Source organism: Oreochromis aureus, linkage group 15 (genome assembly GCF_013358895.1).
Source record: "Oreochromis aureus strain Israel breed Guangdong linkage group 15, ZZ_aureus, whole genome shotgun sequence".
NCBI lineage: Eukaryota > Metazoa > Chordata > Actinopteri > Cichliformes > Cichlidae > Oreochromis > Oreochromis aureus.
Window position 1 is genome coordinate 8,324,508 of NC_052956.1, and position 27,227 is coordinate 8,351,734.

The 27,227-nt window shown below is 39.6% G+C and overlaps 1 protein-coding gene across 2 annotated transcripts; it reads left to right on the forward strand.

The window, feature by feature from the left end:
- Positions 1–195: 195 nt before the first annotated feature.
- Positions 196–25,486, forward strand: hbs1l (HBS1-like translational GTPase). Of its 2 annotated transcripts, XM_031726171.2 has the most exons (18): positions 229–512; positions 1,154–1,222; positions 1,450–1,584; positions 1,789–2,040; positions 13,243–13,351; positions 13,588–13,793; positions 14,633–14,798; positions 15,557–15,674; positions 17,846–17,992; positions 19,040–19,114; positions 19,223–19,340; positions 20,938–21,006; positions 21,123–21,227; positions 21,714–21,804; positions 22,060–22,168; positions 22,326–22,426; positions 24,212–24,356; positions 24,444–25,486. In XM_031726171.2, exons 1-18 carry the CDS (start codon positions 470–472, stop codon positions 24,453–24,455), a joined length of 2,070 nt encoding a protein of 689 aa, XP_031582031.1. In that variant the 5' UTR covers positions 229–469; the 3' UTR covers positions 24,456–25,486. The 2 variants fall into 2 exon arrangements, with proteins under 2 accessions (XP_031582032.1, XP_031582031.1); XM_031726172.2 differs by lacking the exons at positions 13,243–13,351; positions 13,588–13,793; positions 14,633–14,798; ... (9 more) ...; positions 24,212–24,356; positions 24,444–25,486 and adding an exon at positions 2,501–5,029 and having other exon boundaries at positions 196–512.
- Positions 25,487–27,227: the final 1,741 nt, after the last annotated feature.

The following is a 27,227-nucleotide window of genomic DNA, read 5'->3' on the forward strand; positions in this document are numbered from 1 at the left end:
TTTTATATGGGGTGCAACTTTTATTACTATTTTAGGCTTGCAGAACTTTACTCTGACGGATGCACAGAGTTGAAGCTGTAAATAAATCCAGTGTAATCTAGGTCTGACAGCGCAAACGTTTTGAAACCCATTGAGATCTTATGCCAGGCTGAAGAACTACAAACGGAAGTTACGTCAGCGAAGAAAAAAACTTTTTATTATTATTATTTTTTTTAACTTTAATTATGCAAAAGCTCGGTGTCGATGAAATGACGTAAATACAACTAATACATCTATTTTCTTTTTTGTTTGTTTTTTTGTGTTGTGGTTACATTTATGTATTTGCGTGACTGTCGAATCTATTGTGACCTGCCTGCTGAGGTAGGCTAGCTTCACACAGCAGCAACTGCAGGAGCTTCGCTGGGCAGTGAACACATGTCCGTGAACCGAATTACATAACAGTGGCGCCGAGAGAGGAGGCATAATCAACATGTCTCGTCATAGAAATGTTCGAGGTTACAACTACGATGAAGGTAGATGGCAAAAAGGGTTCCGATTTAAATGCCGCGGCAAGGCCTCAAAGAGCTAAACCAGTTAGCTGTTTACAGCTAAGCTAAAGTTTACAGTTATTCAGTAGCTGTAGCGGCTAATGCTAGCTCGTTTAACTGGCAAGATCACATTGATGTCGTGTCACTTGGCACCTAGCGCAAGATAAATTGTCCCATAACGACAGTAATTACTTATACCCACGCAAACCCAGGATTTTAGGTTAATGTTATAATGACAAATTTTGATGTGAGGTGTGTGTAACTACTCAATTCACTAATGTTTACTCAGGTTATTGCCAGCTACTTGCCTAGCCTAGCTTGCTAACTATCCAATGTTTTGTTTGTGTCAGTAACACCAGATTCCTTACTTGCTCTTCTTTACATTCACATCTCCCCATGTTGTTAACTTGCGAAATATCTCTGTAAATAAAGCTTAGAGTTTAGCGATTAGAGGAAAATCTCCAGGTTTCCAGTATGCAGTGGCATTCATAAAGTTGCTGACAAAGCAAAGTCACAGCTGGCATAAAGGGGCTTTACTGCAACTGTGTATACGACTGTTTGTGTGAGGCACAACTAAATGAGCAAAGGTATCCATCTAAGTGTTGTTTTTCTTCTTCTTTTTTCAGACTTTGAAGATGATGACATGTATGGACAGTCTGTGGAGGATGACTACTGTTGCATTTCACCAGCAACAGGTTGGTTAGCATTGATGCATAGTGAAGATGGAGCAAACTAATTTGAATCTGTCTGAAGTTAAGCATACACTGCATTTTCAAATAAATAACTTTTTTTCATTACACTCATTGATAACAATAGTTGCTTGCATTTCCAGTTTAAGTTTGAAAGTATGCAACATTAAGTAGACATCATGTATGATGACGTATAATCTACTATTAAAATTAAATGGTTTTGGCTTATCTAGCAAATCAGTTCATCTACTCGCGTCAAGAAGAAAGACATGCACCAAGGGAAGAGCCTTTAGAGGAGGAAGAATTTGAAGATGAGGCTGTCCCTGTGTCCCCTACTGTCAACCACAACCTCAGCCCTCTTGATCAAGGTAGTATTTTTAAGCACACAACTGTGGCTCAGAATATAAAAATTTCTCAACTTGTTTTTTGTGTTTTCACAATTAAAGGTTCCATGCACCAATTCCTTTTGTCCTTTAAACTTTTGTTTGAAACTGTGCATTTTTTTTTACTCCGTGCTTTTTGTATGGATCACAAATCTATTGTGTGTGTCCAATGTTTGCTGTACTCTTTAGCCAAGCTGTATTCCTGTCTGGACCACATGCGGACTGTGCTGGGAGATGCAGTGCCGGACTCAGTCCTGACCCAAGCAGCCATAAAATGTGGATTTGACCCACAGAGGGCACTGGACGCAGTACTGTCTGAAGACACTAAAACCGCTCCAGTTACCAGAAGTACAGCTGAAGAGATTGGTACAGTAGAGCGAGCTAACCAGGACAAAGCGCCACAACCACAAAGAACCAAACAAGAGGCTGTGGCTGACAAAGGTACACCTTGAGTGGGTCAAAATAAAAATGTTTCAGTGATTGAAAACTGTTACCCCTAAATGATTCAGTGTAGTAACACACCGGGAGGATGTTAATTTGTGGCATTTAAAGGGTTGTATAACAGATTTGGGTTTTCTGTGGAGTTTCATAGCTATGAAAAATTTTTCTGTATAGGTGGGTGTTCCAAGATAAGTATTTCCCATTTCCTCCTCAAACGCAGTCAACAGAAGTCATTGCTGCTAGTACTTCTATATAAATATGTGTCATTATTGGGTGTATGGAAGCCTAACAGCCAGTAGTGTTCTTGGTTGATTTCACACAAATTTGCATAGTGATACAAATGTTTAACAAAGTGCCTTCTTTCTGTCTTTTTTTCTCTCTTTTGCTACATGATTGATTTGACTTCTGCTCCCCCTCACCCCTACTCTTCGACAACTGCACTTGGCTTTTGTAAGGTAAGGAGCCTGCTTGTCTGCTTCTCACACAGACACGACATCCAAGGCACATGAAGCCAACACACATGGGCACAAACATGAACATCCACATGTACCTGAACTAAAAGCACCCAGCTTATGTGAACTCTTATCTCAACCAAATGCTGGCAGCTGTGAAAAGCAGGATTTTAGCCTTAAAAACATTAGCCCAGGTGTTAGCAGTGGTGGTAGTCTGGCACAGCTCATCTCTGAGCACGAGCAAAAGAATAAGGGGTCAGTAGTAGCTGACACAAGGCAGGGTTCGGACGTTTCCTCATCCAACAAAGGACTAAATGCAACAACAACAGCATCCATTATGTCTAATCAGAGTAGTATTTCACTGGGAGCTTTGGCATCTTTAAAGACGTTATCAGCATCACCGGCCTCTCCTCCCTCCATCCTTTCAGTTTCACTCAGTAGTCTATCGCTAAACAACCCCAAGACAGCAGCTGCAGGCTCTTCTATGGCTGCTCCTCCTGGATTTGGGAGTCTCAGCTCTGTTGTGCAGAAAAATCAGCAGTCTGTTGAGGTTGGAGGCAAATCCATGCTGGGTGGTTCAAAGGGCAGCCCAACATTGGCCGATTTAATCCAGGAGCACTCAAATCGAAGCCCAGCTTTCAGTAACTCGCTCCTTACTCCTCAAAGCAGCATACCTTCTGTGATGTTTCAGGGAATGGCTGCACCAGCACAAACACTATCCCTGTGCGAACTTGCTTCCCAGCACCAAAACAGAAAGAGTTCCCCTCAATCACAAAGCACTGAAAGACTAGTGAACGCTCTCTCCTCATCAAAAATAACTAGCATCACTCCCCCATGTCTGGCTGGCACTGTCTCATTGTCCCAGCTTGCCTCGCAGCATTACAGCAACAGTTTCTCAACTTCCCCTAAGCCTTTCAGCTCTGAATCTCCAGAAAATGCACTGAAGCAACCACCTGGTCTCTCTGAGCAGCTCTCTTTGTCACATATGGCATCTGAACACAAAAGCAAAACCTCAACCACCTCAAATGGGTCACAGTGCTCCCTCACGTCACTCTTTTCACCAGCAAAACCAGAGAAGACTGGCATGTCAGAAGAGAGTGCTACAGAGGGTGGTGCTAAGTGTGAACTCGACCACAGACCATACCACCAAATCTTCAGACAACCTGAACCAGGTCACACTATTGATCTGACTTCACTGATGGCCCAGTCACATGGAGAAGGTCTCCATCAGCTTGAAAGTGACCTCCCATCACCCGTGTCTCCAGCTGCTTTTGCATTGGGGTTGGATGTTTCTGTTTTTGCAAAACCGTCAGTGTTTGCGATTACTCTGTCTGTTCAGACTAGCAGAAGACAAAAGAGGATGAAAAATGTACTGAAGGGAAAAATAAAAGGTCAGAGGACAGGAAGTTATTACAAGGCCTTCCTCTCTCAGTCGCAGGAGAAATCCAAAGAGCAGCTTCCCACACTTTTGCCGATTGTACCTTTCCGCTTCGACACCCCTTCGCCTGACGACATCGTCCGTGCTAATCAGCGGAAAGCTTTCACCAGGTAGCCACAAGGAAAGCGCTTAATTCAGTTGCATCTACCTTGGTGCTAACTTGACTTGCTTTGAATGAGAACCCCACTTCTTTCTGGACCATTTTGCTCCTATCACTGAACTAAACCCAGAGATGCAGCACTCAGGGTTGCAAGTCTGCACTCATGTATGGGGAGTAAAGGAACTTTTGGGTCCAATAAAATGACATGATCACTCTGATCACTGGTTAAAAAAATAATAGAAATAAGATTATTAAAGCATTTATGTATTGTTTTTAAGTGAACACACACAGAACAAAGAGAAACGAACTCACTCTGGCAGCTTAACAATAATCTTAGCTAACCCGAGCAAACTTTCAAAGAACAATTTAAGTATTTTAGGAACTTTTAGAAAGATTTTTCTTTCTTATTGCTGTAGTTAGCTTTCTCTCCTTCATTTTAAATGTAGTCTTATTTTTGTATGCTTCGAAGGCCAATGGCTTTTTAATTTTTTTATGATCACAGCAAAGAGAAAATTCACATATACTCTAGATGTGACTTTTTTTTTTTTTAAGTCTGAGCTGCATGAACCCTCAAAAGACAAAAGAGGTTGACTTTGTTTGCAGGTGTGCTGCAGCTATTGGAATATGGATCAGTTAACCATTGTACTGGTTTACTGCTGCCTGTGTTTGAGATCATGGGTTTGACTTTTTGGTTTAGAGGACACCTGGAGATTTTCCCATGAGGGAAGAGGAACACATACGCATATGCGCACAGACACACAAACGCATACACAAAGACAAGCAAAATCTTTTAACTGTTAAATATTGAAAAACTGAGGTTTTTTGCGTGAAAGCACTATGAATAATACTTTTACTGAATTAGTCAAAGTGAATGCCTTCATACTGTAGTAAAAGATTTTAATTTCGTTTTGTACACATGGGTTTAATTCACACTGGGTGTGTCTTCGCACACTGCCAAAGGTTAATTTGTCTGTTTTGAAATAAAGATGATTGAATTTATGTACTCTGAGTGAACCTCTGTCTAGTCTTCTCCTTCAGTTTTTGCGAATGTGCATGTGTTAAACACGTTTTTTGGCTTATTGTAAGGAACTAATTCTACATAATGAATTAAAAGTGCTCTGTTTTAATGTAAAAATCTATAGTAAAGTTCTAGTACACAATAAACAGTTGGTCACAATAGTATCTTTACCAGTTAACAGAACATTTGCCTGTTTTTAAAGAGACATTTTCATAAAGAAAACATTATTGTTTATCTGCAGTAAAGCTTCCATTTTTTTAAACGGTTATGCTAAGGTGTCTTAAGGCATTTTTGATTTTGACACTCTTGTTTTTTTACTCCTTCAGTGTTTTTTTAAGTGTGGGAATTCATGTTGGAAGAAGAGGTGTAAACGTCATGCAGGTGCAGAGAGTAAACTGGACCCCTGGGGTGTCTGCCAGAAAGGAGAGCCTGAGGGAGATAATAAATGATAAAGGACAGTTAGTGTTAACAATAGCAAGATAAACATTAGAGGTGAAACAGGTTTTTCAGTGTACAAAGCTTGCAGTCCTTGGAAAATGGTGTTTGGAAATAATTAGATACACTGGATGTGTTGTGGTCTGTTTTGTGTGAAAAAGTGCAGGTCCAGAGTGTTTTTATAGTGTTTTTTTTCAGGGAATCAAGAGATGAACGAGTTGTTATTAGTAAGTGGTTTTGTCCAGCAGCTATTTGTCCTTTTTTCTCAAGGGGAGCCGCTGTGTGGGTTTGTGCAGGAAGCCGCACTCTTGGAGAAAATGTCAAGCCAAGCACATGTCAACTCTGCACAGCCGATAGACTGCTGTGCCTCTTATACACCACCTACGTAGGAAAATCTGATCAAGCCTCTCAACTTTCACAGCTTTCTCAAAGGCTGTGACAGATCAAATCCTTTGTGTGTCTTTACAGGCTCTGCATCTCTTGCAAGGCATACATGTTGCACAAACTATGATTGGTTTTGAAGTAGTGCCAACTCTGGAAAATACTATTGTTCTAACAAGTGGTCAAAAGTAAGCAGATGCACTTGGACTTACATGCGTCAGTATTGTGTCTTTTTTGTGGTTTGTGTTCTGTTAAAGGGCAAAATGGAAAATTTTGCATTCAGAACATAAGAAATTCACGAGTTGACCTCAGTGCTGTGGTTGAATGCAAGACACATCCTAAATGTCTTTTTTTAAAAACCATGCGGCTGGCATGCACAGTAGTTCCCCAAATTTGTTAACAGCTACACTTTCCCAGGAGTTAATGACATGCCAGTCCTACTACTTCCTAATACCAATCGTGCAAATATATATACTGTACTTAGTAAACATGTAACACATTTAAACGACCACATATTACTTATAAATAAAGGAATCTTTGTAAGCAATATTTGACTTACAAATCAAGGAATCTCTCTGTTCAGTATTTACTATGCAATCATTGTCACCCAATGCGTTTTTGAATATGAAATTGTTTGAGTGAGTGGTTCTCATACTTTGCCTGAAAGCTGTTTAGCTGTTTCCAGTAGCTGAAAATCTTTGGAGGCACTCACTAGCTCCTTTCCTGTCCCAAATATCAGCTATTAATATGAGCTGAGACAGTAAATATAACTCTATTTTAAACTTTTCTCGGGGTCCAGGCCGTGGTAAGATTTTATAATTAGATTTTATTTGTGTCTGGTGGAGGGTTGTGTATATGCATGCACGTGCAACGAACAACCTAATTGCTTGTGGTCCTGTGTTTTTTCCCAAGTAGTGGGGTTGCTGTTCAGGTAACAGAGTACTCCTCGATGCATAGGCCCATATCACCAAGCCTTAGGCTACATCATTTTCTGATGTGCACATCCCAGAATTGTAACAGTATGTTGACGTGACACAGACCTCAACAACTGTGATAGGTCTGTGTGGTAATAATGTATGTTGCAAACCTAGTAAGCGGATTAGTAAGATTACAGCACTGTAAAACAAGATATAATAGGCTGTAATTATATCTCACTTTCTTATATTGCTAATTCACAATTCTGCCAGTGTAAACATACTGTTTTTTTTTGTTTGTTTGTTTTTAATTATACATGCGTAGACTCTTTAGTCTTTCTGTCTTCCTGCATTTCAGTAAAAGTATCTTGATCATGATTGGATTTTTTCAAGTCTGGTATTGACAGCTCAGTTTGACTCTTTGACTTTTTAAATTTAATATAAAAGTGTCATGTTGTGATATAATTGCTTTTGCGATGGCAGGCGTTTATGTTTTTTAGTGCATCCAACCAGGGGACAAACTCGGGTTTCTTAGAGCCACATGTCAGCTTTTGATAGCGAGTTAATATTTGAAAAGGAGCTGCTTCAACAACCCTCTAACAAAGAACAGTACTTTACAATATCTAAAAGAAAACTATTCCAGCTAAGGGTGGAAGCAACAAATAAATGTGTTTTCACCACTTGAGGTAGAAACAACCCGTCAAGTACAAGAAAGTTCTACAAAGGAGGAGATGCTAGCGGGGATGATGCGTGCCCCAAATGTAAGCAAATGACTCCACCAAAAACTGCTTGAGCACTCGCTAATTACACTCCATATGACAGTAAGAGCAAACGGTGGATGGAAATTACTGATGTGGTTACACAGTGGAAAAGCAGGGCTTTAGGCAACTGGTTAAAAAGCTCAAACCAGGATACAACATCCCATGTAGAAAATATGGTTGAATTTGTTTGTGTAACAGTGCTGTGCAGCTCTTGTAGTGTTAGTCATTGTCAAAGTGTTAAGCGGTTATTTTATACTTAAATTGTCCAGGGAAAAACCTGATAGGCTACTTTTTTGCTTACAGTTGAAATACTGGGACAGACTGTAGTATGCCTGGGCGACCTGCCTGGACATATCATTTGCCCAGGCATATATTGGTAACATGCCCAAGCAACGCACCCAAGAAGTCAATGCTATGTGTTGGGGGAAAAACTGGATAACATGCCTTTCAGTGAAACCATCAGCAGCAGGGAAGTTTTTAGTCCCATCTAACTGCAGTTACCTTCGAAATACACGACCAAGTGCTTCTTTTCAAGTTTCTGATCTCATTTAGTTATTGCAGTTATTGTTTGCAGATAGGGAGTGTCATATAGTAAATCCTTAACCTACTAATCGCCTTGCTTTAGCAGAACTTTATTTTTATGCCAAAGTCTGCTTAGCTGCATGAATTATTAAATGACATTGATATTGTTTGTTTTCCTTTCAGACATGCTTTAAATTTGCAAAAAATTAGATAAAATGTGGGAAATTTATGTCTACAAGGAGGTGTGTATTAATAATTTAGCTGTTAGGCTCTATGCATTCCCGACTGTGGCAGAAAAGATTACAGTCCCCGCTGTTTTTTTGTTTGTTTGTTTGTTTGTTTTTTTTTTTCATGTTGGCAAAACAGTTCAGCCTTAAGTTGTGTGCAAGCCCTTGCATATTATTCAGAACATACAGTCCTGTTTAACTGCTCATTAATACAAATATTTAATCAGCCAATCACATGTTATCAACTCAACGCATTTAGGTATGTAAACATGATTAAGACAATCTGCTGAATTTCAAACTGAGGATGAGCAACTTGAAATAATCTCAGACTGGTTTCTTGAACATCAGTTTCATTGTAACTCTAAGGGCCCTGCAGTCAACAGATCTCATTCCAGTAAAACACCTTTGGGATGTGGTGGATCGGGACATTCACATCAAGGATGTGGATTCAACAAATCTGCTGCAACTGTGTCACACAAGGACGTCAATATGGACCAACATCTCTGAGGAATGTTTCCAGCACCATGTTGAATCTATGCCATTGAGAATTAAGTTAGTTCTGAAGGCAAACGTGGGTCCAAACCAGGGCTAGCAAGGTGCACCTTGTAATAAAGTGTTGTTAAAACCATATTTTAGCAGCTTGTTATAAATGGTACATTCAGATTTCTAGGCTCCCCCGATCACCATCAACTTTTGCTAAGCTAAGACGTCTGTAGTTTTATTCTTAAACCATGTAGTGTATGACCCTTTAACCTTTTTTGGTGGTGGGGGGGTTGTTAAGTTGTGGTTTTGGAATAACTTAACAAATGTCCACAAAAAAGAGTCAGATTCTTAAATTAGTTAAGATTTTAAATGTTTCTCCAACTAGTTTTATATGAAACACTTGCGTAGTAGAAAAATAAGTCATCCAATGGGAATTACTCTATAATGTAAAAGTGCAGAAAAAAGATCCTGTATGCATGAGCAACATACAGATGACAGACATCTTAATGTATGAATATAATTATGACTCAAAATGTAGGTTTGAACAGGAATAAGGTAAAAGCCCATATACAGTAAGCCTTGAGAATGTGTGTACTTGAGTCCAGCCACAGTACAGTGTGTCATTTCAAAACCTCACTATCATTACTATCATTACCCTGCTTGATGCATGGTGCTGTTAAAGTTGGCATAGAGACTTGTTTATTTTTCCATGCGGGTCTTTTGGCGTTCTTTCTGCAGAAGGCGCAGATGTGCAGTCATGTCCGTCATTAAAGAGTTCACTTCTAGATTCCTCAAGCAAGAAAGCACTGAACAGCAATGCCACTTAAAATAGATTAACATTGTTATTTTTTTTTTTAGACAACAGTGTAAACCACAGTGTACATTAAAGTTATAGGTTGTCGTGCTGTAGGTCAGAGACATTAGTCTCTTTATAAACCTGTTTTGAACTATAAAAACACATTAGGTGAGAATTTCAAGTAGCTTCTGTGACTAAAGGTTAACTGCTGAGTAGGTGGAAGTCGCAGATGCAGAGATATATTTTATGAAATCTTCACTTGTGGTACTGACACTGTGGGTCTGTTATGACTCATCGTGAAAGGGGTCAGATCCTACTCATAGTTTTTGCCTCCACCGACAGTCTCTTTTTCATTCATGTTTCCATCTATTTTTCAAACATGAATGAAGTTTGACTCCCAGATTGTCTCATTGATAATAGATCCGCAAGTTTAGGGTAGAAGATTGACTAAATTTAAACCGAACAACCCCATGGATTTTTATTCCAGCCTTTATGGTTGAAATCATGTTATTAAGAATAGATTTAAACTGGTTTAAATCTATTCTTAATTACATGATTTCAATTTCCCTTTTTTCGGTTTTTGTAACAATACAAATTAGAGATGAAACTGGCACACTGGCGCAGATTCAGAAATGTTAGGTGACTCACTTCAAATATTCCCCTATTCCTCCCCACTCCCACCCCTCTCTCTCTCATTAGATATTTTGACATAAAGTCGACACACCTTATATGTCTCATAGGCTCTAGCGGCCTCAAGTGGTTGGTGTAGTCTTTGCCCCACCCCTCACCTTTTCTTTTGTCTGCACTGCGTTTGTGTGTTTGGACAGACGAGGGAGGGTTGATTTGCATATCCTGGGTGCACTCCCTTTATTCTGTCATGAATAAGATGACTCACTCGCTCATTCAGTCACACTAAGGGTCCCCTATAATAGAGAAATCCTGGATAGAAGGATACCATGTGTTTACTTACCAGTCCAAACAAGGTAAAAGATCCTGCTCTGCGCCTTGGAGCTATATCGCGCCGAATCATTTTTCTCATGTTACCATCCTGTTTGGAAAAGTGTTGCAGTGTTTTGACAAAGCAACATGCACAGTTAATAAGGGGGTTGACATTTGCTTAAGACCTTGAAGGAGTACAGCAGAATGCTTGGCTTTTCTTTTTCTTTTAGCAAAAACAAATTTAAAAAAAGCAAAGAACCCTTCACATACTTTAGAGCATGATGTATTTTCTTTTAATCACAATGTGTATTGGTAGATTCATTAGATTTTCCCAGTTGTTGTATCATTCTTACTTGCTCTAATGAAGTCGTGTTAGCCTTGTTTTCAAAAACAGTTGTGACTCTTATGTGAAACATGAATAAGAATGAAATCAGTTGACATAATTTGAACTACTTTTCGCATTTGAAAAAATACAACAACAAACTTTAAAATTATATTAATCGATTGATTGAATGAAAAATTATCCTGGTCCAAAATCTATATATACCATTCACAGCTGTGCCGGTAATCCAAACGCACAAACCCACCCCGTCTCTGTACCATCATGTTTGCTGGCCTTTTTTTTATATACTGACAGACTGTCAGTGGATGTCTGTCAAGGACCCTGTCTGAGGGCCTCAAGCTCAGTATTGGTATTTGTAAATTTTACATTGTCCACAGTACTTGGTGTTCTGCATATAGACAGCAATAACATTGGGTAGATGTACAATTTATAAAGCACCCCTGCACTACAATGCCACGCCCTTTATTGCTTGAAGATCACAGCTATAAGGTTTACAGCCTTGCATATAGAGATTCCTCTATATTTTGTGATTTTTTGCACTGCTATCTCAACTATGTTGCTAACATCTATATTTTAAAAGGCAATAACATTTCCCAATTTGACCCTTAATGTTTTATCTTTGTAATGATTTCAATTAATAAGTAGGTTTTGGGTGATTTGCAATTGACTGGATTTTACAGAGGGCTCCAACTCTTTTAGATACAGAATTGTAAGTGATTTTCAAGTGGCCTGATGTCCTGTTGACACAGGTGGTAGAAACCTCTGTGTCTCTGAACGAGGACCAGAAAAGCCCCCAGCTGCATGAAGAACCAAAATTCCCCAGAGAGTACTTTTTCCATCTCATGTTGCTGCTTACTGCAGGACAGGTGAAACTGAAACAGTAGATTTCATATGATGGTGGTGTTTTTAAAATTGCTGTAATTTAATCGCAGCGGTGGTACTTTTTAAAAAATCTTTTTCTTTGGTCGATTAGATTTACCTGTCATTTCTTAAGCGTAGTTTTCAGTTTTTTATCTCAGTTGTTGCAAGCTCTGCTTTGGTTGTCCCCTTTTTCCACATTTAAGTAGATATGGATACGTGTGTGGGAATCAACAGTATGCAAATGCCATTAACTTAAAAAGCCTCACTTGAGTGTGGTGAGCTGACTTGTGCGGCAGTGTTTCTGAGTGAAAGGGACTTTTTCTCTAATGCAGAGCAAGTCATTCAGAGAGTGTTTGGTTAGAGAAAGTCCATTAATATTCTGTTGAATCGCACCTCTTTCCTCTCATTTTCCCTCAGGGTATTTTTTATGATGAATAAAAGGTATAAACATGCAAGGATTGGCAGAGTTGTAGTATTTTCATAAAATTCATGCTAAACAAAAGCTAGAAGATGAAGGTATATCCACTGCTTTATCACTCCAACACATTATAGAAATGCTGAAGGAAGGCAGTGGGTGGTTGTGTGGGAGTTTATCCTATTTTGATACAACAAGGAAAGGAACATAAAATGAAGACTAATAGAAGTGGCGGTTTATTAGATCTTAGGCCCTTTTCACCTTGTAGCAGTTCAGGCTTTCTGTTGTGCATATATGGACATATTTTTTTTTAATCAGTCGTGTGTGCGTGTGTGATAATGGATGCATTCACTTTCAGTGCTGCACTTGCTGAGGTGACACCTTTTCAAAAGATTCATTCTGCGAAATGCTGTGTCACACTGATCTATTTACGTGGAGACGGGAGGCAACGGCCACTTCTGAAATTAACCCTTTCTGAACCAGGATGTCACTGCCGCGCACAGACGCACAGTGTGTGCAGTAGGCTTGGCTGTGCAGCCCAGTCTAAATGAATCAGAAACGGGTTGATATGACTGGGACCGGTGGCCATTTGGGACTGGGATGACAAAGCAATGACCTCAACAAGTCTCACTGCTGCATAATATGAACTAGCAATCAGATAGATATGAGGCTCAAAGTGCAACTTATTGCAATCTGCACTCTTACTGCTCTCAAGAATATGCCAACGTGCAACTATAACCAGTAAAATAGTCATTACCTGAATCTGTTGGACATCACTGATGTGTGCATGGTTGTTTTAGACTGTTGTAAAACATTATCTACTTAATAACACAATAAATATTTACATTATTTGTCTGGACTGGTTAGACACATTGTGAATCTGAGGTTTGAGGCTGCTCCACTTACTTACTCTGACTAATTGTTGAAAGATTGCATCTTAATGTCTTTTAGTTTAGCTAATATTTCTATATTAACCTTGATCTTAGTGCATGCCAGAAAAGTCTAGATGTAAGCAACCACAGTGGAAAAAAAACAAACTGAAAAACTTTTTCTCCTTGGAGAAAGTGTGAGTCATGGAGGCCTTTGTTTGCCTTTTTGTGTCTCTTATTTTTCTCAGCTAAAAGCAGAGATGCTTCTCACAATAAACTGGACTCTGAAGTTTTACCCAAAGTGGCCCGCATGACCGTCTCTGGAAAGAAGCAGACTATGGGTTTTGATGTTCGAAGGTAACTTAACCATTCCCCTGTTGTCATGTTCAGATTGTTCTCTTAAAACAGTAAAAAAAAAAAAAAAGTTATTTGACTGTGATTTAACTGAAGTCTTTAGCCTTTAGCAAAATTGTGGTTTCATTTAAAGCAAAAGCTAAAGACTGATCTGGTGGTTAGAAGGAGATTAGAGCTTGCGAGACATAATTTTCACGTGTTGCAAAGAAGCGTAATCACACTTCAATTCCTCTTCTCAGCACAGGGGAGAACGGTGTTGTCGTCACAGCTACAGAAGCTGCCTCCAAACGCCCCGAGACTCCATCTAAAGGGTCCAACGGGGACGAGCCCGTCACCGGTCCCACCCCGAGCCGTTCATCTGGGAAGGCACGGCAGGCCATCAATATCAAAGCTGAGCTGGAGAAGCGACAAGGGGGCAAGCCTCTGTTAAATTTGGTAGTTATAGGTAGGCTGAAAATACTAATATTAATGCTCCACCTTTATGAATTACTTTGTGCACCACTCAGTTAAATAGTACTTTAACATTTAATGCTTTGGGGTATTTTGAATGCATGCAAATCCAAGTTATAAGTTAAAAGAAGAGAAAGATCAGCAGTCACAGTGCTTCGAAATTTGGGAGTGTACACAATAGTATGCTGAGTGGGAGTTCCTTTTTTTTTTGTTTTTTTTAATCGGGCACTTCTTGCAGAGTTGGTTTTTCCCCTCATATTCTAGAACTGGTGTTCAGTGTCTTGATATTTCGATTTACAGTTGGGCAGTTAATCATATTGAAGATCTCTTCTTGCTGCCCTTGTTTGGTTGGCTTTGCCTATGTCACAGTTGAATGTAGTAAATGAGTCGAGCTTCAGACAGGCTCAGTTGCTCAATCATTATTTCTCATTCTCAGTTACAGCAGAAAAAGTGACTTGGTAGTTTCAGAAGTGCAGATGATTCTAGTTTCCCACAGCCTATGAAACCTTTCGTTTTACCACGATACCCCCCTCCTCCCCCCCCAGAACCTTCGATCCTTCTTCCCATTTCTTTCTACCCCCCTTGCCACTTGTGCAATTCTGCTTATTTCCTTCTCCCATCTGTGGCTTCCCTTTGCTGTTTTATCATTTTCGGTCCTCCCACCTGTCTTATCATTCTTAGCACATTCTTCCTCTTTTCCTTATCTGTCTATCCCTCCCTCCATTCCTCGTCAGAGTCCTTTAACACTCCCCGCCCTTAGAGCCCATTTTCTTTTTGAATGACTTTCTTCCTCAACTCGGCGCTATCATTACATTGCTAGTTATCTCTCTACAGGTCACGTGGATGCGGGTAAGAGCACACTGATGGGCCACCTGCTATATCTGCTCGGCAATGTCAACAAACGCACCATGCATAAGTACGAGCAGGAGTCGAAAAAGGCAGGAAAAGCCTCCTTCGCCTATGCTTGGGTTCTGGATGAAACGGGCGAGGAGAGAGACAGGTATATATTGACTATGAAAGTGCGCACAAAGTGAAAGATGCATGTACAGTTATTACATAATAGTCAGCAAATTTATATTTGCAGAGAAAATGTGCATTTATTGTTTTTAAGGACATATTTTTATTACATAACATTATATTTATTGCTCAAAAAAATGTTTGCCTATACATGCATTCCAATTTGAGGGTAGAAATCAGATTTATTAGCTGACAGGTAACTACTATTATGCTAAAAGATGTGCGATGCAACTTGGAATCTCTTTTTGCTGCAAGCTTCTTTAGATTAGAAAAGCCTTGTTGAGCTAGGTCAGTAGGTCAGTCTTGCTCTGGATGGATGAAAAGGGTTAATTTGTTACAAGAAAGCTGTTTTTCCTACGTGACATGGAATTTTTATTTCTTACAAAAGGCATTTATCATGAAAAAATATGTTGTTAAAAATCTGTCCCTGCTTGCACTCTGTTGTTATTATCAGAGTGAAACGGAAGCGAAATATGGCAGAAACAGAAAGTGACATGGGTGGGAATCCGTATTCAACTTATCACTAAGTTCTGAAGCAGATGCGTAATACTGACGAGCCTCGCCCACCAGACGTGCAGTTACACAGGAAATGACCAGGACTTTAAATCTGGATTCCCTTATAAGGCCTTCCAGCCACTTTAGCACGCTATAAACATTTTCTCATATTCAAGTGCATCAAATGGTTAAAAAATGGTTAAAAAATGAATTGTTGGCTTTTTTTCCCATTTTTTTGTGCTTCAGAGGTGTTACAATGGATGTGGGCATGACAAAGTTTGAGACAAACTCTAAAGTGGTGACACTGATGGATGCACCAGGACACAAAGACTTCATCCCCAACATGATCACAGGAGCTGCACAGGTATAACATGAAAAGCTCTTCAAACAGCCTGATCAGTGCATGTAAATCAAGGCTGTGAGTGAGATGTCGCTAGATATTGGTGGGCTGCACAGTTACAGTTTACGAATGATCGAAATGGACGTGCCTGATGAAATTTAAGTGCTGCAAAAATACAAAATCAGACCTCATAAGAAGAGGGTACAGATGAATATGGATGAGTATAAGTAATGAAGTTAGAAAACTACATCTATGTACAGGTTAGTAATCAGATACTCGAAAAAGTAGATTGAATGTATCTGTAATTTATGAGATGAATAATAAATATAATGTAATAATATTGAAGAGGATACAATTTGAAAAATACCTATTTCAGTAACCTATGTCCTCAGTAACCTATGTTCTCAGTAACCTATTTCTGAAAAATAGGTTACTGTTTATCTAATCCTCTGCTCCATCCATTGGTTAGCTGCAAATATGAGTCAACCATTTAAACATTTCTAACCGATCCTAAAACATTTTTCTGACTCTGAAAACTTCTCGATTAAAATGGCCGCTTTCCCTCCTTCCGCACCCCGACATCTTGAAATAACTTCGGTGGTTTTGGGTGTTGGTATCACAAGGTGTTTTTGCAGGCATGGGTGTGCTTGTCTGTGTCTGCTTTGGGGAGCTCGTGTAATTTCTCTTTTACCATATGACTGTCCTCACATTTACCTCTTCATGTAGTGACTAAGGGGTTTCTGCTGTAAGCAAATCAAGGTGACAGTGTGTCATGTACTTAAGAGGATATTTTTCAATGTATTTTCTCCAGTAAAGCATGAATTTCTAAGTCAAAATGAATAGAAATTTCTGTAATGCCACCTGCTTATACTTGTATATAGTATAAAAGTATAAAATATTTTGTGATGAAACAATCGGGGCATTCTTTATGACCAATATCAGTAATAGGGCTTCCCCATCAGTCAGCTGATTTAATTATTTTTATTTAATGTGCTTTAGCTATAAATTAGGCTTTCAGGGCATGCTCTCTTTGCAATTTCTTCCTTGCCTGTTCAACTTGTGACTGTTTTTCTTTTTGCATAAGATGCTGTGCCATTTTTACTCAGTTTACTAAAGTTTAGAGGAGAGCATCCAGTTGCTGTGACGCATGTGTTCAGTGCAGCATCTTAATGCTGGCTCACACTCGACATGAAATGTCCAAACTGTGATGTAGAACATGGCTTCATTTAATGTTAAAACAAAGAAATTGTGACACAGGAGGAAGCACAGCTAGAAGATGAGCCAGCAGGCAAAAATCTAAATTTTCACACAATGTAAGTAACTCAGCACTCAGCTATCCCACTGGTGACGTTAAAAGATTTACACAACATGCACTTTATGCAGTTCTCTAAAGTGATTTTCTCAGGAAGTGCATATAAACATCAAGGGTTAAGTTGGTGCACTTTTGCTACTGAATCTTTGATACATCCCTTGATATACATGCTCAAAACAGATTACAGGAAAAAAATGTGGTGAACAAAAACAAGATTTTGGGTTTAGATTGTGATGCTTGGAGTGGGCGGAAAGCTGATATAATTGCAGTTTTTCACAGGTTAAATGTTTTCCAACACTGAGAAATTTCCTGGGCCTATGTTTTGGTGCTGTAAAAACTCAAAAAATGCTGAAAGAAAAAATAACAACAGAAAGTAAAAAACGGAAAATGTCATTCTTTCATTAACTTGGAAAATATTCATAGCGTGATGATAAAATTTTACACACGATAATCAAATATTCTAAAAAATAATTGTATGAAAACCCCCCGTCAGTGCTCTGTTCTGTATTGGCTCCCTGCTTCTCACTTTCCTTGTGTGTGTTATTTGTGTATGTGGAAGGGCAGGGAGGGCTCAGAGAAGAGCCATGCTTCCTAATATAAATTACTACAAGCAACAACAAAAAAAGCCCCTAAAACTTGAAGGTAGTTTATGCACAATATATAATCAGGACCTGTTCTGAAGACATCAGTCCTGCTCATGTGAAAATCTGATAGCATTGCAAATGCTTTCTAAATGTAGAAATATTAGCAGTGGTTTATAAAGTTACAAACAGAATATATTTTGGACAATTTAAAAGTGTGTGGTTTTTATTTCTAAGTCTGCCTCTGCAGAAACATATGCATGCCAGCCTCAACACCCCTTCGCCTTACTCTCTCTCTCCAGGCTGATGTGGCGGTGCTCGTGGTGGATGCCAGCAGAGGAGAGTTTGAGGCAGGCTTCGAGGCAGGCGGTCAGACCAGAGAGCATGCCTTGCTGGTGCGTTCGCTGGGTGTCACTCAGCTGGCTGTAGCTGTCAACAAGATGGACCAGGTCAGACCTTCTTCTGCACTAAAACGAAGCACTGTGGAGGCATTTTTAAGACTGGTTTTTTTTACAGATGAACAGTATGAGTGACAGTCTGTTTGTTTTAAACAAATAAACACACAGTCCTGCAGGTATGTTTAAAAATTAACGTAAAAAAAAAAAAATGTTCAGCTTGTCCACTGTTGGCTGAATCCAGCAAATCCTGCTAAGGTATCTTTTTTCTTTGTTGCAAAAGGTGTGCCCAGAATCTCCCTTTTCTGTTCAAGAACAACATTGTGGAGATGTCCAGATTACAGGAAACAATCAGGGAAAGAGCAGGTCTGTTGGAATAATAGTATATAGATGGACAAATCAAAGAGTTGATTGGTCAGAATAACTGCATAAGCATGGTCATCATTGCTGTAGGTACCAGGAAACTCGAAGTCAGTGTCCTGACTGTAATAATTCTGCAGTTTTGAAGATCAGTGTGAAAGTTGACACTGCAACTTTCAGTGCTACTGAAAAACAATGAAATCTAATCTATCAAGAAAAGGCCTGGTAACAGGCAGATTTTCAATCCCAATGAAATATGGTGGTGTGATGTTCAGTAAGAATTACATGAAAGTATATTTAAAAAAATCTAACATCTGGCATCTGAAGGAATTTTAGAAAAGTGGGTCGATATTTTAGCCTATCATTGTTGTACTAGTACTGCCCATCTTCGGCTTAAGGTGGTATTTCTAACCTGTGAGACTGCGGGTGTACTTGGTTGACACCATATGCAGGACTGCATATGGTGTAAAATTCACAGGTTGTGCACTGCAGTCTAAAAGAAGTTACTCTATTTAAAGTTTTTTTTATTTTTATATATGTACACCTTCTGAATGTTGAAGACCTTAACAGGAGAGAATAAGGCCTTAAGAAAGTGTGTATGTGTGTGAGATTGTGTTTTTGTTTTTGTTTCCTATAATCACTGGCATGTTGGTGACACATTTCCATATCAAAGCAGTGCTGAAGGGGAAACTCTGTTTCTTTGTGTTTTTCCTTTTTCCTGTATGTTCGTTTACACATCAGGTAAACTGGCAACAGGAGCGTTTCCAAGAAATCATCTCGAAACTTGGCCATTTTCTCAAGCAGGCAGGATTCAAGGTGAGCCGGCATGAAGTCTGAGGACATAGCTCTGCATCTGTATAATATTTTGGCTGTGAGTAAATATTTGCTCTCTTTCTTTGATTCCGTGTTTATCTGCTCTTCCAGGAGTCTGATGTTTTCTACATCCCCACCAGCGGCCTGTCAGGAGAAAACCTTGCCACCAGGAGCTCAGTGTCACAGCTCACCTCTTGGTACTCTGGGCTGAGCCTGCTGGAGCAGATTGGTAATACACTGTGGCACGTCTTGAGCTGCCGAAAGCGTTTATTGCCTTTTGACTCAAGCTACATTTTCACTCTCTACTTTTCTAAATGTGTGATCTGACGTGATGAGTCACGAGTTTTGTTTCCTAAGAAGGTTGACTGCACTACCAATGCCCAGCTATAGTTATAGAGCAGGATTAAATATTTAAAAAGCTTTATTTAAATTGGAAGATTAACATAAGTCAGTAGACTAAACTCATGCTAACGAGTTAACTGTCTTTATGTAAATCGAAATATATTGCCTTGAGAAAGACAGTCCAAATTTAAGGACGTTTCTCTTAAATCTGTTAAATCCTGGAGTGCCTGTTGTTTGCAGCACTTATATTTTTGTCAAAATAAGTTCACCCCTTTGCAGTTCTGCTCTCACTGTTTTTGAAGGTATGCAGAAAGAAGAATTAGTCATATGTAGATCATCAAGTTTGACAGCTTGAAATTCATCTTGCTGTTAACTAATGCAAAGAAAACACCATAATGACATTAAGAGCTGCAGGTATTTACTGTAAGTTGTTTATTTCCATAGGCCTCAGTCACACAGGTCTAGAGAGTGGTCCTGTGAGCCACAAGGAACAGTCTGTTTTACCCAACCAGTTGGCCAATAGTTGCTAGAAGTTGCTAGGTGCCTTACTGAAAACCCCTTCTAATTGCTTTGAATGCTTTGATTGCGAAGAGATTGTCACGCTTGCCTATAATTTGCATGGAAGATGCAGACATGACTGCAAGTACTCCCACCTACACCGACTGTGGAGACCGTTTGTCTTTGATTTAAAAGCTGTGCTTTCCTGCTGCACTAACTTTTACTTTGACTGTGAATATTTTCTGTTTCTGGTTTTTGTCACTTTTTTAACTTATACTATCACTTGGTGTTTGGTTTGCGAATGGTTGCAGGCAAGTTAACATCTTCCATGCAAACTAGAGAGAGAGCAAGAGCGGTAATCTGCCAGCAGCTGGAGGTAAAGAGTTTATAGTGTAGTGTTGGTTCATTAAACTTACAAGTGAAAGATCTCTGGTTCAGTCCCAGGAAGGTCAGCTGGTGTGAGCTGAAAGTGTTTTTTTTTTTTTCTTTAAACAAGAAAAATGACTGAATATTTGATTACATTTATTATATTTAATTACTGAATGACTCAACTTCCTTTCTTTGGGTTGGCATGAGTGTTAAAACACCAGATGGAATACCTAAGACGCTTAGCAGCATCGAGTTAGGTTTAATAATTTTAGCACTGAATGTGGATTATCTAGCCAGCTTGACACGTTGCAGCTGCAGCAGTGTGTTTTTTGTGCAACTTTTTTTCTTGAAATGAAAGCTGCAGAATCCATGCATTCTGACTGTAAGCATGCTGCAATAGACGTGACTTACTTGAAAATGATTCACGCAACACCGCCTGACATGTGAAGTTTAGCTTCCATAGAACTGACATCTGTTTCAAAACATTCAACATCCAGTCTGTCCGCTTACAGAGAAGATGATTCACCACCAATGGTCACTGGACAGCTCATGTTATTTACCAGCATTTTACCGCTACTCATTGTTTACTTCCTCTTTGTTTTTTTCCCCCTCCAAAGATGCTTTCAAGGCCCCTCAGAGGTCTGTAGACAAACCTTTCAGATTGTGTGTCTCCGATGTCTTTAAAGGTAACGTTAAATATGGAAATGGGCCCTTGATGTCTATTTTCTTAATGTCTGTTTTCATTTCTCCAATTTGTGTTTGATTGCTGAGATTTTGCTGACATTGCATTTTCTCTTCCCAGACCAGGGTTCAGGCTTCTGTGTTACAGGAAAGATCGAGGCTGGTTATATTCAAACTGGAGACAGAATACTGGCAATGCCTCCAAATGAAACCTGCACTGTCAAAGGTATGCACTCGTGCTTTTTTCCCTCCCCTCCCTTTCTTTGTTAAATGAAATGTCATCGGGGTGGGCTGAAAAATAAAATCCTTATACGGCTCGGTTTTTAGTATCTGTACTAAAAACTATCAAATGAGAGCTCAATTATTTTTATCTCAAAGACTGTTAGTCATAGTTTGACATTAATACAAGAAAGCATCACTCAACACCCACTGCACAGGTGGAAAGTTTATTTTTGGCAGCCATACAGTGAATTTCTGTAAACCTGAAGGGAAACAGATTGATAGCATCTCACCAAAACAATAGTTTGATATTAATAAGAAGTAGAAAAACATGCGTACATTATGCAAAATCACAAAGAAAACAAATGTAAGCCTAACGTCTGCTTACATATAGACCTTTTTTGTGTGTGCGTCTGCTGATGTGGATGAGTGGTAAACACTGCCACCTTAAGGCAAGTTGGGGAACAACACTGTGCTGCTCTTTGCACTGCAGGAATTACTCTACACGATGAGGCTCTGGACTGGGCTGCAGCAGGAGACCACGTCAGCCTGACACTCACTGGCATGGACATCATTAAGATCAAGTAAAGAATTAATTGCTAAAGACTTCATGCACCTTTATGTGCTAATGTAAAACTGAATGAGTATTTTGGAATATTTCCTAAGAACGGTAATTTATCATTTATGTTTTGTAGGACATGTAAATATTGAGGTCTGGTTTACAGTGTTTTAATTAAATACAGACTTTATTTATTTTGCTTGTAGGGTGTTTTTTTGTTGTTGTTGTTTTTTAGTGTACTTTATTTTTCAAACATATTTTTCTGACTGCTTCCTTCCAGTATGGGCTGTGTGTTCTGTGATCCCAAAGAACCTATTCGAGTTTGCACTCGATTCAGAGCTCGAGTCCTCATTTTCAATATCGAGATCCCCATCACACAAGGCTTCCCAGTAAGTGCCAACAAACCTCTGCTTTTACGCACAGACACACCTAAACAATTCTGCCAAGATTTTAGTGATGACAGTTGCATAATTATGTTATGTTAAAACGGGTCTTTGCACAGTTGTATGTGCTTTAACTGTAGAAATGTCTGCACGCTTGGTGTAGGTACTGTTGCACTACCAGACAGTCAGCGAACCGGCCACCATAAGGAAGTTAATTAGTGTTCTACACAAGAGCAGCGGCGAGGTCCTGAAGAAGAAACCAAAGTGAGTTTGGAAAAGGATTTATCATCATTTTCTATCCAATTATGCATGCCAGCATTTTTGTTTCTGTTTATTGTGTTGTTAGGAGATTGTTTTTATTATTTCCTTCGTTTATGGTAGCGCTGAAGCTTTTCTCTGAACTTGGAAACAATGAATAGCCTTCAAAATAAAATGTTCATGGTACTGCCTTCCAGCGCCTTAATGTCAGTGTGTGGGAAGATGTGGTTAGTTAAGTAGGACATTTCTTTTTCCTAAACAAAACTTTACACGAACAGTAGTTTGGATATTTACTGTAGATGCACATACACTGCTCAAAAAAAAGGAAAAAAAATCACCACAACATAACACAAAGCATCATTTTTAGCTGCTTTGGCGTAAATGAAAGTGAGAAGAGTTCAACTGGAGCGGAAACGACAAAACGGGCCCCAGAAAGGAGGTTTTGCAGGTGGTGGCCATAGATCATTGCTCTTGCCTGACCCCTCATGACTGATTTTTTTTTTTTTTTTTTCTTTTAGTTGTGCCTCATGCTAGCTCACCCAGGTTGGCACAGTCTCAATAGTGTGGAGGAGATGCTAGGCAACGGGCAGTTTTACAAAGAAGGCCGTTGAAAGGCCTTAACCCAGCAGAAAGTCTGGTTTGAGGGGGAACAGGAGGAGGAGCGCTGCCAGAGTCCTACAAAACTCATGTGCATTTTTTTATCACAGACTCCATGAGGGTGACATGGAGGGCATCCTGTAGTGGGACCTATGCTCATAGCTCTGTTGCCTCTGCACCTGTTGTCATTTTCATTTATGTCAGAGCAGATGGAATTGATGCAAAATGGTTTATGCTTCCTAACATCTGGACGTTGAGTTTTCAGTGCGAGAATCATTTCACCAGTCATCCAAGTGACTTCTTTAGTCTGAGCTGACTGCAGGTTTCCCCAACTTTATTAAGTCGACTTGTACCTCAAGCCAGCACATACAAATCAGTATTTAAGGTTTTACTCTCATCATCCACTGGAGCGCAAAATGGGTGTTATCAGGACGCTACAACACAGAGCGAACACGATCCCCAGAGACCCAGTGAAAAACGAAGCAGATGAACATCGCATCAAAAAGCCCAGAGTAAATGTGGTTATCCCAGCTGGACATTTGACAAAACTGGGAAAGGCTTTCAAATCCCACCACAAGGATCGGGCTCCCAGCTGCAAACAGAGGAATATAGTGTACGCTGTTAACTGCCAGGAGGATTGCTGTATATATATCAGGGAAAACAGGTCCTAAGTGGACCTACAGGCCAGTGGACACTGTTTCAATGATGAGGATGTACACATGCTGGACAGGGGGGAACGCTGGTTTGAGCGCAGAGTCAAGGAGGCCATTTACGTGAAAAGGGACCATCTCTGAATCGAGGAGGCGGCCTAAGGGTACATATTTCTTACATCTTACAATGCTGTGATCGCAGCCATTCCCCAACTCTCTGTGAATAATACTGGTGGCTATTGGTCAATGGTCATGACAATTTGCATATTAATGATCATGAAACTGACCTCATGACCCATTGTTAGTCATTATTAGTCAGTAGTGCTACTTTCAGTCATTATGCAAATATGCTGTTTATGATGTTGGGAAACCTGAAGTCAGCCGAGACTGAAGAAGTCAGTCAGATGAGTGACAAAACATTTCTCCACTGAAAACACCACCTCAAGATGGCATCATATTAAACCCCTTTTTGCCATAAAGTCAAGTTCTTGTTAGAATATTCAAATTCATGTCATGCTGCTTCTTGTGTGTCTTTTCTGTTGAGGTGTTTGAGTAAGGGTATGAATGCCATCGTGGAGATCCAGACCCAGAGGCCCGTGTCATTAGAGCTGTACAAAGACTATAAGGAGCTGGGCCGCTTCATGCTGCGATATGTTGGCTCCACCATCGCCGCGGGGGTTGTCACTGAGGTAATGAGTTGGATCCTGTGGCAAAATAGTCCCCCTTCCCCCGTTTAATAAAGTACTCTTACTCCATTTAATTTTTCTTTCCTGCAGATCAAAGAATGAAGACCATTTCCGTCGACACAGAGCCGACTAGCCGGACCTTGCTCTGGAGACTGCATGCAGCCAGAGACAAAGTGCAATTCAAAGAGATCAAAGAAACGCCGCTCATGGAGTCGGAGCGTCTTATTCATCCATCCATTTATCCAATCAGTGTAGCAGCTGCTCCACCTGTCTGCCCTGAACATCAATAACTGCACAGATATCAAGTGTGTGGCAAGACGTCACAAAATAAACTCCCAATGCATCCGCCAGCTCTCACATCTCAACTCAGTGTTGCTGAGCATCCTCATCAGTCATACAGGCGCACTACCCAGCTCCTGCTCACTCCACCTTTATCTGTCAGTAAAGCCTGTTGCTCTTAAATTGATTCCACTTGATTAAACCAATGTTTTCTTTAGACTCTGAAAGACAATCCTACCCTGCTGAGCATCTCACAGTGATGAGTTTAACTATGTTCTTTTTGAAGGAGCTGTAATAACACTGGCTTTTATTTAAGGAGTGAAAGAACAAGTCCATGTTTTTCCCCTCTCTGCTTCTATGCATGAGGGGTCAGCACTGGGTTTACACTGCCCTGTTTTCCTTGATGAGGCTTTTCTAATCAAAACTAAAATTTAAAAGCATGAAAAAACTAATGTTACATTATGTGGGACTCTAAAGGGCAAAATAGTATCTTTTTTCTTTTAAACTAGAACTCTTTTTTTAATTTTAAGTTCAATATCTGAAGGGATGAAGTTTAATGCATTCAAATGTTTACTCTAACCAGGGTAGAGTAGTTTAAGAACAAAAAAGTGAAAACCATGATTTCCAATTGGAGAAGGCATTTCTCATTTATGGTGAAACGATAATAGAATTATAATGGATTTTCTTCTGCAAATCAGCAGGAAGATGTTGTTTGAAGACCTGATCTGATTTCCCTCTTTATTTCTTTTTCTTTTTTTAAACAAAGGCTCATCTGAGTGCAGTTTGGAGTTCAAAGAGTTGTATCATTTCTGTGCAAAAAAAAAGAAGAAAAAATGCTAAATGAACATCAGCAACTTGTGGTTTGAGTTTTGTTTTCTGCATCTGAGAAAATTCTTTCATCTAGTGACTCTTGAGATTATTATCAACACGTAAGCCAAGAAAAACAAACCTTTCTGGAAGGCCATCTTCAGTAAAAGTGAGTTGCATGTGATGTTGAACAAAGACTTAACTTTGGTCCTGACAGTCTCACAGCTAGAATGTAAGGCACCCAAAAACATGCCTCTGTTATGCTTTCATTTAGAGGACAGATAAGGGATTCTGAAAGTAGATGTGAAATTATTTTGCAAAATGCTCACAATTGCCCCCCCCCTCCCAACTTTGTTTTCTTGAAGCTCTGACGCATGTTGAACAACCTACTCATTGTCACCTCTAATTGCACACAATTTAGGGTGAAAGTTCAATGAGAGTTAAGTTTCCATTCTCCTTTTCTCTTTGGAAAAAACAGAAATATAGTGGTTATTTTTTTTTTGCGTAGTTCCATTGCCAATGTGACGTACCCTGTAAAACGGCTGAAGAGATGCACTATGAAAGGACGAACGTGTCCTGTAGAGTATACAGGAATTCTCCAAAAACAAACACAATGATTCATCAGATCGGTCAGCGGTTTTTGTCACTGCGTTAACAAATGCATGCGGGCCATGACCACTTCTTAGTATCTTCTTTTAGTCGATTCTGTTACATTTTCTTGTGATTTGTTACCAGCTTATCGACCATAATGACATGATAGCATCACACAGTTGCTGCAGATTTATCAGTTGCAAATCTGTAATGCAAACCCATTTCCACCACATCCCAAAGATGCTCTATTGGTGTGGTGTGCTGCTGCAGCCCATCTGCTTCAAAGGTCATCGCGTGAGTTCAGAGATGCTCTTCTGCAGACTTTGATTGTAACATGTAGTTGAGTTATTGTCATAAACATCAGCAAGACATTTTCACCCAAAGAACTGCTTCTTTGGATATTTTCTCTATCAGGCCATCCTTTGTAAACCCTGGAGATCAGCAGTTTCTGGAATACTCAGACCAGCATCTCTGGCACCAACAATCGTGCCCTATTTAAAGTCACTTAAATCCCTTTTCTTCCCCATCCTGATGCTCAGTCAACTTCATCAACTTGTTTTGATCATGTCTACATGAGTAACTGTACAAGGTGCTGCCACTGGATGATTGGATACTTACATTAATATAAATGAATGTACATAATTATTATAATGAACGACATAGGTGGAAACTGTATATGTATGCTTTGAGATTTAACTTTATGGAACTGGTGTCCATGTCAATAAGTGATCTTTAAGTCATTCACAGGCCTCAGGAAGAAATCCTGCACTAGTGAGCAACTCAGCGTGAAAGTTGCTTAGTTGCCACAGGATGTTAGTGGTCATTACGCAGACACGCTACTCACCTTACAGGAAAATATATGTGCTGCAAAAAAAAACCAAAAAAAAAAAAAAAAAAACAGGAGTAGGAAAACGATGAGAACTTTTGTTAGTGGTATGAGTGTGTTGGCTCATATCATAATAGTGAATCACGTTCTCTGTAAGTAGATGAGTAATGTGATGGCTTCATGGGCAGTCACCTTTGAATCAGCACTTCCTCAAGGAGTTGTGTACACAAATACAGTGCAAAGGACTTTAGGTGCTGTAAATTATGTTCAAGTTTTTTGTTTTTGTTTAAAAAAACAGTTATATCTTTTCATTGAGGTTCAGATATTAGCAGTGTTGGATTACAACCATGTACAGAAATATAGCCACAGTT